The following is a 15865-nucleotide window of genomic DNA, read 5'->3' on the forward strand; positions in this document are numbered from 1 at the left end:
AAGTTTGTGGCAATTTCATTCATAGCTTATATGTCTTGTTATCTAAGTAATATATATGGTCTATAAGGCACTATATAGGATAGCAACACAACATATCACTACATTATGTTTGCCAATCTAAGGACACAACATTCCCAACCTTCTGAAAACATCTGTCACTTTTTACCTTCACCGTCAGCTTGGGGATTTTGTCATTGGACGCTTCTTTTAGCCGACTGCTTTCATCTACAGAAAAGATAAAGTTAGATGCAGATTATCTGGAAACAATCTAATAATTTGCTATATGCTTTATAAAACACGTGACATGAACGGAAGATCACACAAAACAAATGGAACCCATAGTGAATCTGCATAGGATTAACCAACTGTATGAAACTATTACTTTATAAACCCAAGAAAAATGTTATAGTCTGCGGGTATAAACAGATAAGTGCTCCTACCTGGAGGGATGAATTCTTCCAGTTCTTTGCTCTGTAGGGAAAGAACAAAGAGTTAAGGTTTGGCATAAATGCAGTTTGCCGCCCTACGATTACAGAGGCCACCCTCACCTTGCGCAGGTTCATTTGTTTTTGGTAGAAACTGTTCCACTTTTTCTTTCGTTCGTCTGTGATGTCTCTCTGGCCCTCATCAGAATCGTCATCATCAAGTCTGAAAACAGGACCGCAAGCAACAGATATTACAGTAAAAAAAACACAAAGGAGATTATGTAAAGCAAACAAGGTAAAAGAAAGCACAATGGTGTAAAAGAAAACAAGGTTTGATGTTTATATACACCATGCATATTTATATATACACAGACACTAAAAACCCTAAAGGGACAGTAAACTTAAATGCATAATTAAATGCACAGCAGAAAGCAATCATAAGTTCTTACTGGCAGCTTTTTCATAATGATTTTTAAAGTGTTTCACATACCGATGGGCCAATCAGATGTTGTATAGCTCCCTATAGACGGTAACTAGTTTATTCCTGCATCTCTGCTTTATAACCTACGTGCCTGTTTTTGAGGATCAGTTTGAGGGTCAGTTGTTCATAAAGCAGAGAAGCAGGAGCCACTCTAGTTATAGTCTATGGGACTGGGTGATATGGTATCTAAACAGCTGTACTACCTACATGTGTCAAACCAACAACACGTCATGCTTAAAGGGACATTAAACTCAACATTTTTCTTTCATGATTCAGATATAACATACGATTTTAAGCAAATTTCTCACTTACTTCTATTATCAATGTTGCTTCATTCTCTTGGTATCCTTTATTGAAGGAGCATAAATACACTACTGGGAGCTAGCTGAACACACTAGTAAGCCAATTACAAGATGCATTTTTGTGCAGCCACCAATCAGCAGCTAGCTCCCAGCTCCTGAGCATACCTAGGTATGCTTTTCAACAAGATACCAAGAGAACTAAACAAATGAGATAATAGGAGTAAGTTAGAAAGTTGATCAAAATTGCTCTATTTTAAGCATGAAAGAAAATGTTTGGGTTTTATGTCCCTTTAAGGAGACAAGCAGCAAGTTGTAATATCAAATAAAAGTCTAAAAATGCACTATGTTATGTTTTATCATTATATCATTTCTTGTATATATGCGTTTAACTTCTAAAAAACTACCATATTAGGCGAGTTTAAGAATTTTAAATGCATTAATTTGCTTGCTGCAATAGTTTTCATTAGCCAAACTCCACCCACTACTTGTCTTATCTGGAAGAGCCAATCAGGACTTGTTAAAGGAATAAAAAAAGCCAATCACGGACTATATGTAAACAGAACCTTAATTGATTTGCAGTTTATTATCTTAACATCTCTGATAAAGCCAATTCTGGACAGATATGTGGCAGGGTTAGGCATGAGAAGTCTGCAGTTTGCTCTTCCAAATCTCAGAAGTGAAAAAAACTAAATTTCATACTTAAATTACAGGAAACGGGGGCAAAATAAATAATGAAATTATATTGCAATGTTTTCTTACTAAACATTTTATATTACAATCTCAAAGTATTTTCTAACCCTTTAAGTCTATTAATTAATAGTTGCTAGAGTCAACTCTGTTCTACTAGTCTATAACAGTTTTCTCCCTGGAGAATTCTGCCAACCGGGTGGCATTATCAAGTAGCCGAGTAGGTACAGTATGGTATAGAGTGCAGTTCTGGGGACAAATCTCTAAAAAAGATATTTCAGACTTAGAAATAGTTCAGAGAAGGGCCACAAAACTAATAAGAGGAATGGAGAATTTAAGCTATGAGGAGAGGTTAGTCAAACTGTGTCTGTTTTCTCTAGAAAAAAGCACTTGAGAGGTGACATGAAGTTCTGACATTCCAAGAAAATAGTTTGTGACAAGAGGTCACAATTTAAGGCTGGAGGAAAATAGATTTAATCTCCAGCATTTTATTTTCACTGTAAGAGCAATCAAATTGTGGAACTCATTGCCTAAGGAGGTAGTAAATGTCAATACCTTAGATACATTTAAAAATGGTTTAGATACAGTTCTGGCTAGAAACAGCTATGATTGGTGGTGTTAAATGGGATTAATTTAAGGTCAATTGGAGCTTTTATTGTAGATAAATTAAGATTTGTATATTTTGAACTCGATGGACTTCTGACTTTTTTCAACCTCATCTACTAAATTACTATGTTAAAGTGTAATATTCTGCAATGTTTTGTTGTTTGTTTTTTTTAAAAGCTTTATTGTAGAAAACCAAAATGCATGTTACAGATTAATTTCAAGTATCGAACTGTTGACCTTAGTACACATGTCATACAACCAACAAACAAATGGTAAAGGGTGTCATAAGTACTGTTTCTCCAAGTCCATTTAAATAGGTCCGCTGGTGGTCCATTTAATGTTACCCTGAGGTCCTTTGTAACAAATAGTAACATGCATGCAAAAACATAAAAAGAACAAAGAGACAAACATGATAAACATCTTATGTAACATTTCAAAATAAAACATATAATAACATTCTATCTCAGTGCGGTGAGTATTCTGGATAGTGCAATAAACATTATTTGGTATTAGGTGGGGAGGTTCCCTAAAAATGTCTAGAATTAAGCTCTCTAGTACAAATAGATCTTGGTCCAAAGAAGGATGTATATTTTCGTGGTTGTTTATGTATGGTTATATGGGGGTGTATGGGAGAGCATATACCCGCCCCAGATAAAACGTATAGCATGAAAATGATCTAGTTTCTTGAGTTTGGTATAGTGGTGTTGTTCTAATTCTAAGGCAGTAGTAACTCTATCCCTCCAGAACTGTACCGTCGGTAGTGTGGGTTTTTTCCAATACCGTTTAGCTGTGTCTATCATAATGGTCAGGAGTTTAAGTTGAAGTATACATCGCAGAGGGGGGAGGTGGTTGAACAGAAACGTCCACGGTGTTAGGGGGGTGGGGTGCCTAGTACTAATTGCTATTTCTCTGCTAATGTCTAGCCAATATTGCTGTGCAGTTGGGCACGTCCACCATATATGTGTAAATGTACCCCTGTTCTCACATCCTCTCCAGTACCTGTTGTCATAACTAGGTATCATTCTCCCTAGTTTGTCTGGGGTGTAATGCCATCTGCATAGGAGCTTAATGTTCATTTCTGCGATATGTATAGATGAGGCCGAATAATTCATCTATTTATATATCTTATCCCATGTTTTAGCCGGTCGATGGTCATCCAGCTCTGATTCCCAACGCGCGACATATGTTGGAGGGTTTCTGGCCTGATGTGTTAGGAGTAACTTGCAAGAAAGGGAGACGGCACCCTGATGCGGTAGTGGTATATTGCACATCGATTTAAATGGTGTCAGTGTTCTAGAAATATTATGTTTGTCTGGGTGTGTCAGAAAGTAGTGTGAAAGTTGGTGATGCAGAAGCCAGTTATTGTGTGCAGAGACCAAGATGTTTGAAACTTCTTGTTTAGTTTTGAGTTTGCCATTTTGTAGCACTACATACCAAGGTTTGGACTGGTGTATTGTTTGGGTACTGCAACAAACATTAAAAAAATAATAGCTAATTGTAACTTAATGTTGGCTTAAATTGTAAACCAGGTGTTCAGTAAAATCAGCTGGGTGATGTGCCCATAAAATTTTTGGGAAAACACCATATAATGTATATTGCATTCCCTCTGCAGGACTTACAACTTACCTGGCAAATCCATAGCCCGTCCTGCCCCCCTCATATAGCTCTGGATCATATCCGAAAGCTCCACTTGGTGCACCAGGCTGCTGGATGCAAGTCCTGCTTTTTCCACCCATGAGCAGCCCCTGAAGCTGCTCAATCTGCTGTTTCACAGCACGCGGGTTCTTGCAGGTGTCACAACCGTTGTTACATAAAGGTTTCTCATCTCCAAAATACGAGGCAATGACTGCATGCCGACACCTGCGCAACAGAGAGGTAAACATATCATTATTAACAATTGAAGTCATGCAACACAACAAGGAAATATACACTCACCGGCCACTTTATTAGGTACACCTGTTCAAATCCTTGGTAACAGAAATTGTTAATTAGCCAATCACATGGCAGCAACTCAATGCATTTAGGCATCTAGATGTGGTGAAAACTTGCTGAAGTTCAAACCGAGCATCAGAATGGGGAAGAAAGGGGATTTAAGTGACTTTGAACGTGGCATGGTTGTTGGTGCCAGACCGGCTGGTCTAAATATTTCAAAAACTGCTGATCTACTGGGATTTTCATGCACAACCATCTCTAGGGTATACAGAGAATGGTCCGAAAAAGAGAAAATATCCAGTGAGCGGCACTTGTTTGGCGGACAATGCCTTGTAGTAAGAGGAAAATGGAGAGACTGGTTCGAGATGATAGAAAGGCAACAGTAACTCAAAAAAACCACTTGTTACAACCAAGGTATGCAGAATAACATCTCTCAATGCACAACACGTCGAACTTGAAAGCAGATGGGCTACAGCAGCAGAAGACCACACTGGGTGCCACTCCTGTCAGCTAAGAACAGGAAACTGAACAAACTTGGACAATAGAAGATTGGAAGAATGGTGCCTGGTCTGATTTCAGCTGTGATATTCAGATAGTAGGGTCAGAATTTTGCGTAAACAACATGAAAGTATGGATCCATCAACAGTTCAGGATGGTGGTGGTGGTTGTGGGGGATATTTACTTGGCACACTTTGGGCCCCTTAGTACCAATTGAGCATCGTTTAAACGCCATGGCGTACCTGAGTATTGTTGCTAACCATGTCCATCCCTTTATGACTACAGTGTACCCATCTACTGATGGCTACTTCCAGCAGGATAATGTACCATGTCACAAAACTCAAATCATCTCAAACTGGTGTCTTGAACATGACAATGAGTTCACTGTACTCGAACATGACAATGAGTTCACTGTACTCCAATGGCCTCCACAGTCACCATATCTCAATCCAATAGAGCACCTTTGGGATGTGGCGGAACAGGAGATTTGCATCATGGATGTGCAGCCAACAAATCTGCAGCAACTGCGTGATGCTATCATGTCAATATGGACCAAAATCTCTGAGGAATGTTGCCAACACCTTGTTGAATCTATGCCACAAAGAATTAAAGCAGTTCTGAAGGCAACAGGGGGTCCAACCTGGTACTAATAAAGTGGCCGGTGAATGTACTGTATATAGTATTTATTTTAGTTTATCACATATGTTTTCAGTACAGGATATGAAAGAAGAAATAAAAGGTAAAAATTATCTGCCAGGAGATAACGATAAATTGCAGAAGAAACCCTAATTTACCAGTATAATAGGAATTTCTACTATAAGAATCTTAAATCTGGTGGTAATGAGATTATAATCTAGTGGTCTAATGGTAAACCCTATCCTGAGATTATAATCTAGTGGTCTAATGGTAAACCCTATCCTAAAGAGCTTACAGTCTAGTGGTGTAATGGAAGAACCTATCCTAAGGAGCTTACAATCTAGTGGTGTAAAGATAGATCCAGTCATAAGGAGCTTACAATCTAGTGGTGTAATGAGATATTCTATTCTTAGGAGCTTATGATCTAGAGGTGTAATGAAAGAACCTATCCTATGGAGCTTACAGTCTAGTCTGTTCGAAGGATCTTATCTAATGGTGTAATGGGAGACCTTGTCCCAAGGAGCTTACAATCTAGTTGTACAATGGGAGACCTCATCGCAAGGAGCTTACAATCTAGTGGTGCAATGAGAGACCCTGTCCTAAGGAACTTACATTCTAGTGGTGTAATGGGAGACCCAGTCCTAAGGAACTTACATTCTAGTGGTGTAATGGGAGTCACAGTCCTAAGGAGCTTACATTTTAGTGGTGTAATGGGAGACCCTGTCCTAAAGAGTTCACAGTCTAGTGGTGTAATGAGAGACTCTGTCCTAAGGAGTTTACATTCTAGTGGTGTAATGGGAGACCCAGTCCTAAGGAGCTTACATTCCAGTGATGTAATGGGAGACCCTCTCCTAAGGAGCTTACATTCTAGTGGTGCAATGGGAGACCCTGTCCTAAAGAGTTTACATTCTAGTAGTGTAATGGGAGACCCTGTCCTAAGGCGCTTACATTCTAGTGGTGTAATAGGAGCCCCTGTCCTAAGGAGCTGACTTTCTAGTGATGTAATGGGAGACCCTATACTAAGGAGCTTACATTCTAGTAGCGTAATGGGAGACCATATACTAAGGAGCTTACAATCTTGTGGTGTTATTGGAGACCCTATACTAAGGAGCTTACAATCTTGCGGTATATTGTAAGACCCTGTTCTAAGGGGCTTACATTCTAGTGGTGTAATGGGAGACCCTGTCCTAAGCAGCTAACATTCTAGTTGTGTAATGGGAGACCCAGTCCTAAGGGGCTTACATTCTAGAGGTGTAATGGGAAACCTGTCCTAAGGAGCTTACAATATAGAGGTGTAATGGGAGACCCTGTCCTAAGGAGCTTACAATCTACTGATCTCATTAGAGATCGTATAATGGGCTTGCTACCCAAGACACTTACAATCTAAGGGGATAATTGTAGAGCTTGTCCTAATAAGCACACAGTATAGTGATGTAGTAGGAAAGCCTATTCCAAGAAGCTTACAATCTAGTAGTGTAAACGGGGAACAAGTCTTAAAGTCTAGTGAAATCATGTGAGATCTTTCTTTATACATTTTGTAATCTAGTGGTGTAATGGATTTCCTGTCCAAGAAGATCGCAATCAAGGGGTATAATAGAAAACCCTGTCCAGGGAGCTTACAAACTAGTAGTGCAGTGGTAGATCTTGCCCCAATGAGCTTATAAACTATTAGTGCAGTGGTAGATCTTTCCCTAATGAGCTTACAGTCTATTAGTGCAGTGGTAGGTCTTGGTCTAATGAGCTTACAGTCTATTAGTGCAGTGGTAGGTCTTGGTCTAATGAGCTTACATACTAGTGGTGCAATAACAGACAATGACTTTATATTAAACACTAATGCATCACATGGAAATAATTACTATATGGTAAAAACACTGACAGGTTTGTCCACTTTCTCAAGCAATTTAATATAAGGTGTGATGAGATAAATATATACAGAAATATATACACAGACAACAGTATGCAACAAGGCAGGCTAGGAGTCAGCAGCAGTAATTTAGGAGGTGTTTTCATGATGATGGAGAGAAGAAAGTCTGTTTCAAATCAAGCAGATGGGGAAAGAACTTTATGAATGAGAATCACATGAAGGACTGTGCTATAGTGGGCGGATATAAGTGTCAGATAGACAACCTGGCATATACAGCCCCTCCTACAGGGGGCACATTATACCACAGCTACCCAAAAGGGACTTACAGTCTAGTGGTGTAATAGAAGACTCGGCCCAAAAGAGCATACAATCTAAAGGTGTAATGGGAGATATTGCTCTAAGGTATTGTAATCAAAACCTCTCACCTAGGAATTTACATATGAGGTATGATGGATTTACAATATAGGGGTTACGGTTCCTACCCAAGAAGCTTAAAATCTAGTGGTGTAATGTACAACCCTGCCCCAATCATTTTACAATCCAGGGGTCTGATGGGAGATCTTGCCCTAAGAAGATAACAATTAAGTATTATAATTAGATTACCTGTGCCAAGGAGCTTACAGTCTAGTGGTGTAATGAGGGACCATGTCCTAAGGATCTTACAGTCTAGTGGTGTAATGAGAGATCTTGCCCTAAGAAACTTACAGTCTAAAGATGTAATGGAGATCTTGCCCTAAGAAACTTACAGTCTAGAGGTGCAATGGGAGAGCTTGCCCTAAGGAGCTTACGGTCTAGTGGTGTAATGGGAGAGCTTGCCCTAAGGAGCTTACAGTCTAGAGGTGTAATGGGATATCTTGACCTAAGGAGCTTACAGTCTAGTTGTGTAATGGTAGATCTTGCCCTAAGAAACTTACATTCTAGTGGTGTAATGGGAGACCCAGTCCTAAGGAGCTTACATTCTAGTGATGTAATGGGAGACCCTGTCCTAAAGAGTTTACATTCTAGTAGTGTAATGGGAGACCCTGTCCTAAAGAGTTTACATTCTAGTAGTGTAATGGGAGACCCTGTCCTAAGGCGCTTACATTCTAGTGGTGTAATAGGAGCCCCTGTCCTAAGGAGCTGACATTCTAGTGATGTAATGGGAGACCCTATACTAAGGAGCTCACATTCTAGTAGTGTAATGGGAGACCATATACTAAGGAGCTTACAATCTTGTGGTGTTATTGGACACCCTATATTAATGAGCTTACAATCTTGCGGTATATTGTAAGACCCTGTCCTAAGGGGCTTACATTCTAGTGGTGTAATGGGAGACCCTGTCCTAAGGAGCTTACAATCTAGAGGTGTAATGGGAGACCCAGTCCTAAGGAGCTTACAATCTAGTGATCTCATTAGAGATTGTATAATGGGCTTGCTACCCAAGAAGCTTACAATATAAGGGGATAATTGAAGAACTTGTCCTAATAAGCACACAATATAGTGATGTAGTAGGACAGCCTATTCCAAGAAGCTTACAATCTAGTAGTGTAAACAGGGAACAAGTCTTAAGGTCTAGTGAAATCATGTGAGATCTTTCTTTATACATCTTATAATCTAGTGGTGTAATGGATTTCCTGTCCAAGAAGATCGCAATCAAGGGGTATAATAGAAAACCCTGTCAAGGGAGCTTACAAACTAGTAGTGCAGTGGTAGATCTTGCCCTAATGAGCTTACAGTCTATTAGTGCAGTGGCAGATCTTGCCCTAAGGAGCTTACAGTCTAGTTGTGTAATGGTAGATCTTGCCCTAAGAAACTTACATTCTGGTGGTGCAATGGGAGAGCTTGCCCTAAGGAGCTTACAGTGTAGTGGTGTAATGGGGGAGCTTGCCCTAAGGAGCTTACAGTCTAGAGGAGTAATGGGAGATCTTGCCTTAAGGAGCTTACAGTCTAGTTGTGTAATGGGAGATCTTGCCCTAAGAAACTTACATTCTAGTGGTGTAATGGGAGAGCTTGTCCTAAGGAGCTTACAGTCTAGTGGTGTAATGGTAGATCTTGCCCTAAGAAACTTACATTCTGGTGGTGTAATGGGAGAGCTTGCCCTAAGAAACTTACATTCTAGTGGTGTAATGGGAGAGCTTGCTCTAAGGAACTTACAGTCTAGTGGTGTAATGGGAGAGCTTGCCCTAAGGAGCTTACAGTCTAGTGGTGTAATGGGAGAGCTTGCCCTAAGGAGCTTACAGTCTAGTTGTGTAATGGTAGATCTTGCCCTAAGAAACTTACATTCTGGTGGTGTAATGGTAGATCTTGCCCTAAGGAGCTTACGGTCTAGTGGTGTAATGGGAGAGCTTGCCCTAAGGAGCTTACAGTCTAGAGGAGTAATGGGAGAGCTTGCCCTAAGGAGCTTACAGTCTAGAGGAGTAATGGGAGATCTTGCCCTAAGGAGCTTACAGTCTAGTTGTGTAATGGGAGATCTTGCCCTAAGAAACTTACATTCTAGTGGTGTAATGGGAGAGCTTGCCCTAAGGAGCTTACAGTCTAGTGGTGTAATGGTAGATCTTGCCCTAAGAAACTTAGTCTAGAGGTGTAATGGGAGAAGTTGCCCTAAGGAGCTTACAGTCTAGTTGTGTAATGGTAGATCTTGCCCTAAGGAGCTTACAGTCTAGTTGTGTAATGGTAGATCTTGCCCTAAGGAGCTTACAGTCTAGTTGTGTAATGGTAGATCTTGCCCTAAGGAGCTTACAGTCTAGTTGTGTAATGGTAGATCTTGCCCTAAGGAGCTTACAGTCTAGTTGTGTAATGGTAGATCTTGCCCTAAGGAGCTTACAGTCTAGAGGTGTAATGGGAGATCTTGCAGTCTAGTTGTGTAATGGTAGATCTTGCCCTAAGGAGCTTACAGTCTAGTGGTGTAATGGGAGAAGTTGCCCTAAGAAACAGTCTAGAGGTGTAAAGGGAGATCTTGCCCTAAGGAGCTTACAGTCTAGTTGTGTAATGGTAGATCTTGCCCTAAGGAGCTTACAGTCTAGTGGTGTAATGGTAGAGCTTGCCCTAAGGAGCTTACAGTCTAGTGGTGTAATGGGAGAAGTTGCCCTAAGAAACTTAGTCTAGAGGTGTAAAGGGAGATCTTGCCATAAGGAGCTTACAGTCTAGAGATTTAATGGAAGATCTTTCCCTAAGGAGCTTACAGTCTAGTGTTGTAATGGGAGATCTTGCCCTGAGTATCTAGAGGTGTAATGAGACTAAAGAACTTACTAAGCAGTGGTAAAATGGGAGAATCTGTCCCAAGAATCTTACGGTCAAGTGCTATAATGGTCCCTGCCCTAATGATATTGTAATCTAACTGTATAATTAAAATCTCTCTCACCCATGAATTTACCTTCATGAGGTATAATGGGATATCCTGCCCCTAACACTTTAGAATCTAGTGATGTAATGGAAGTTCCAGTTCCAAAATCATATGATCTAGTTGTATAGCAGTAGATTGTGCTCCAAGAGCTTATAATCTACTGGTAATATCAGGAGTGTGAATGAAAGTGGTTAAGGAAACTGACAACGCTTTATACACGATGAGCTACAATGTGCAGAGATGGGATACTACTTGGGATCAGAGTGAATATAATGCTGCTTCTATATGTAACGAGTATGTTTTCCAGCCCCTCGCAGGTTCTGTGGCCCGGCTTCCTCTAGGCTGTTACAAAGATTTCTTTTCACTCTGAGAATCAGAGCTCTGACAGTCTTCAAAATACAAACGTCTTTCAGAGGCTGAGGTCTGGCACAGAGCTTCAAACCAAAAAAAAAACCACACACAAGGATGTTTTGTGTGTGACAGAGAAAGACCAGATGAGCCGTGTCAAAAAACTGCTACATCATTTAGCTCTACAGAGTAGCACAGAATATTTCAGTACACACCATTCCCAAAATCTCACCCAAGTAAACCCTAGCATGGCATTGTCAGCTTTAGATTAGACCTGCATTACTTCCCACGTCAGACAACCCCAAAGCACACGAAATGAGATCACCCAGACCAGACTCACTTAGCCTCTAGATTAGATATACTGGTACCCCACGCAGATATACCAGTATCCATTTCATTAGACCCCCTCTTCCTCAAATTAGCCCCTGCGGTCACCTAAGGTGTCCTCGTATCACACTTGCTGCTGCCCCAGATTAGGCACCCCCTGTACCCACCCACAAATCAGCCTTTCAGAAATATTACCCAATTTTGGCGATTATTGTTAATTCTTAAAAAAAAAAAAACACTGAACCTTTGTTATTCACTTGTTTTTTAACAGCCACATTAACCCCTGCTGTGATGGTGTTTATCATTGCTCTTGGGAGGCTGCATACTTTTTTCAGCAGAAAAATAATAATTAAGTATGAATGTTTTATGAATGTGATGCAGATGTGAACACTGAGAGGGAGTGGTGTGAATAAAGACTTGGAGAGGATATAATTAACCAGTTAAAAAAAGACAGCATCACAACAAAGTGCTGTTGCGTCCTCTCTGGTACTTAAAAAGTTAAGAAACACAAAAGAAATGTTTTAATATTTCATAAGGAAAACATTTTTGGATCAAAGTCACAAGTGTCAGGAGCAAAGTGAAGTCGTACTACAGCTGTTCTCAGCCTCCCTCTCTCCCCCCATTCACACCCCAGCACGGGCTGGGAGAAGCCTCTGTTCCCTCCCCACCTTCCCCTACAGGACAGCCCTGTAATCCAAAACCTCCCATCTCCAGGACAACAACTTACAGAGTTTGGGACAGAGGTGGCTGTAAGTGGAGATCAGCAGCCTGCTGGGGTGCTGCATGGGATGACAACAGGATAGACAGGTCTGTGCCCATTGGAGCTTGTGGTAAGAATTTCCTCCACACACACACACTTTATTATAAGGACTAGAAGATGGAAATACATAAGTACCATGAGCTGCTAAGTTTGTCTGTGTATCTGCCTCTAACTAGCCTGCATGTTTGTCTTAAAAACAAAAAGAAAGAGAGTGAGAGAAAGAAAGTGAGTGTGTGTGAGAGAAAGAGAAAGAGAGAGAGAGAGAAGGAAAGAGTAAGAGAGAAAGAAAAGGAGACAAAAAGAGAGAGAGAGAGAGAGAGAAAGAGAGATAAAGAAAGAGAGATAGAGAGAGAGATTTGATTATCTTTTTACCATATTGCATGGTGCATACAGGCTGTGGGGTCTTTGCATATTTTATTTTCTTCTGCAAAGTCATCATATTTGTATACATAATGCAGATTTTCAAGCAATTTTACGTTAAACACATTTTTATAATGCAGTTGTATTTGCCCCATTACAGAAACATTGACTAATATTTCTACCCCAGAGAAAGCTTTCTGTCCTGTGCAAGGTCATGTCAGTGCATGGCATGGAAGGGTTAACATGATGAGCTATATATACAGCAAGCATAGCAGCTGTGTTTAGGTGCATAGCAGTTAACTCAGTGTATGTCTGTGCTGTGTATAGCAGGACAGCAACTGCAGCACAATATTGCACTTCATTGGAGCTATGAAGGATACTAAATAAAACAACAGGTGCAGGATGCCTTATTATAGGGTACCTAGTGCCTCGCAGCACAAGCTTCTGCTCATACCTGCTCCAGCTAATATGTCCTGTATGTCTACTTGCAGTCACTGCTAATTAGTATCAAGCATGAGCTAGTACCAAACACTAGCAACTAATAGTACCAGACACTATCAACTAATAGTACCAAACACTAGCAACTAATAATACTAAACACTAGCAACTAATAGTACTAAACACTAGTAACTAATAGTACTAAACACTAGCAACTAATAGTACTAAACACTAGTAACTAATAGTACCAAATACAAGCAACTAATAGTACCAGACACTAGCAAGTAATAGTACTAAACACTAGCAACTAATAGTACCAAATACTAGTAACTAATAGTACCAGACACTAGCAAGTAATAGTACTAAACACTAGCAACTAATAGTACCAAATACTAGTAACTAATAGTACCAAACACTAGCAACTAATAGTACTAAACACTAGCAACTAATAGTATCAAACACTAGTAACTAATAGTACTAAACACTAGCAACTAATAGTACCAAACACTAGCAACTAATAGTACCAAACACTATCAACTAATAGTACCAGACACTATCAACTAATAGTACCAAACACTAGCAACTAATAATACTAAACACTAGCAACTAATAGTACTAAACACTAGTAACTAATAGTACTAAACACTAGCAACTAATAGTACTAAACACTAGTAACTAATAGTACCAAATACAAGCAACTAATAGTACCAGACACTAGCAAGTAATAGTACTAAACACTAGCAACTAATAGTACCAAATACTAGTAACTAATAGTACCAGACACTAGCAAGTAATAGTACTAAACACTAGCAACTAATAGTACCAAATACTAGTAACTAATAGTATCAAACACTAGTAACTAATAGTACTAAACACTAGCAACTAATAGTACCAAATACTAGTAACTAATAGTACCAAACACTAGCAACTAATAGTACTAAACACTAGCAACTAATAGTACTAAACACTAGTAACTAATAGTACTAAACACTAGCAACTAATAGTACCAAATACTAGTAACTAATAGTACCAAACACTTGCAACTAATAGTACTAAACACTAGTAACTAATAGTACTAAACACTAGCAACTAATAGTACTAAACACTAGCAACTAATAGTACTAAACAGTAGTAACTAATAGTACCAAATACTAGCAACTAATAGTACCAAACACGAGTAACTAATAGTACTAAACACTAGCAACTAATAGTACTAAACACTAGCAACTAATAGTACTAAACAGTAGTAACTAATAGTACCAAACACTAGCAACTAATAGTACTAAACACTAGCAATAGTACTAAACACTAGTTACTAATAGTACTAAACGCTAGCAACTAATAGTACCAAACACGAGTAACAAATAGTACCAGACACTAGCAACTAATAGTACTAAACACTATCAATAGTACTAAACACTAGTAACTAATAGTACCAAACACTAGCAATTTATAGTACCAAACACGAGTAACGAATAGTACCAAACACTAGCAACTAATAGTACCAAACACTAGTAACTAATAGTACTAAACACTAGCAACTAATAGTACCAAACACTAGTAACTAATAGTACTAAACCCTAGCAACTAATAGTACTAAACACTAGCAACTAATAATACCAAATACTAGTAACTAATAGTACCAAACACTAGCAACTAATAGTACTAAACACTAGCAACTAATAGTACCAAACACTAGCAACTAATAGTACCAAACACTAGCAACTAATAGTACTAAACACTAGTAACTAATACTATTAAACACTAGCAACTAATAGTACCAAACACTAGCAACTAATAGTACTAAACACTAGCAACTAATAGTACTAAACACTAGTAACTAATAGTACTAAACACTAGCAACTAATAGTACCAAACACTAGTAACTAATAGTACTAAACACTAGCAACTAATAGTACCAAACACTAGCAACTAATAGTACTAAACACTAGCAACTAATAGTACCAAACACTAGTAACTAATAGTACTAAACACTAGCAACTAATAGTACTAAACACTAGCAACTAATAGTACTAAACACTAGTAACTAATAGTACTAAACACTAGCAACTAATAGTACTAAACACTAGTAACTAATAGTACTAAACACTAGTAACTAATAGTACTAAACACTAGCAACTAATAGTACTAAACACTAGTAACTAATAGTACTAAACACTAGCAACTAATAGTACTAAACACTAGCAACTAATAGTACTAAACACTAGTAACTAATAGTACTAAACACTAGCAACTAATAGTACTAAACACTAGTAACTAATAGTACTAAACACTAGCAACTAATAGTACTAAACACTAGCAACTAATAGTACTAAACACTAGCAACTAATAGTACTAAACACTAGCAACTAATAGTACTAAACACTAGTAACTAATAGTACTAAACACTAGTAACTAATAGTACTAAACACTAGTAACTAATAGTACTAAACACTAGCAACTAATAGTACTAAACACTAGTAACTAATAGTACTAAACACTAGCAACTAATAGTACTAAACACTAGCAACTAATAGTACTAAACACTAGCAACTAATAGTACCAAACACTAGCAACTAATAATACTAAACACTAGCAACTAATAGTACTAAACACTAGTAACTAATAGTACTAAACACTAGCAAATAATAGTACTAAACACTAGTAACTAATAGTACCAAATACAAGCAACTAATAGTACCAGACACTAGCAACTAATAGTACTAAACACTAGCAACTAATAGTACTAAACACTAGTAACTAATAGTACTAAACACTAGTAACTAATAGTACTAAACACTAGCAACTAATAGTACTAAATACTAGTAACTAATAGTACTAAACACTAGTAACTAATAGTACTAAACACTAGCAACTAA

At 38.6% G+C, this 15865-nt stretch overlaps 1 protein-coding gene and 1 long non-coding RNA gene across 2 annotated transcripts in view; one reads left to right on the plus strand and one right to left on the minus strand.

The window, feature by feature from the left end:
* The window catches only part of RECQL5 (RecQ like helicase 5), a 273753-nt gene that overhangs the window by 83914 nt on the left and 173974 nt on the right, over window positions 1-15865 (minus strand). Inside the window, exons 9-12 of the mRNA XM_053709050.1 lie at window positions 4128-4361; window positions 549-648; window positions 441-471; window positions 167-225 (exon numbers count right to left, since the gene is read on the minus strand). Coding sequence (XP_053565025.1) covers window positions 167-225; window positions 441-471; window positions 549-648; window positions 4128-4361 — 424 coding nt within the window. The remainder of the gene's footprint in view (window positions 1-166; window positions 226-440; window positions 472-548; window positions 649-4127; window positions 4362-15865) is intronic.
* LOC128655434 (uncharacterized) overlaps window positions 12126-15865 on the plus strand; it is a 23512-nt gene continuing 19772 nt past the window's right edge. The window contains exon 1 of the long non-coding RNA XR_008401796.1: window positions 12126-12258. This is a non-coding gene — a long non-coding RNA (uncharacterized LOC128655434). The remainder of the gene's footprint in view (window positions 12259-15865) is intronic.

Source organism: Bombina bombina, chromosome 1 (genome assembly GCF_027579735.1).
Source record: "Bombina bombina isolate aBomBom1 chromosome 1, aBomBom1.pri, whole genome shotgun sequence".
NCBI lineage: Eukaryota > Metazoa > Chordata > Amphibia > Anura > Bombinatoridae > Bombina > Bombina bombina.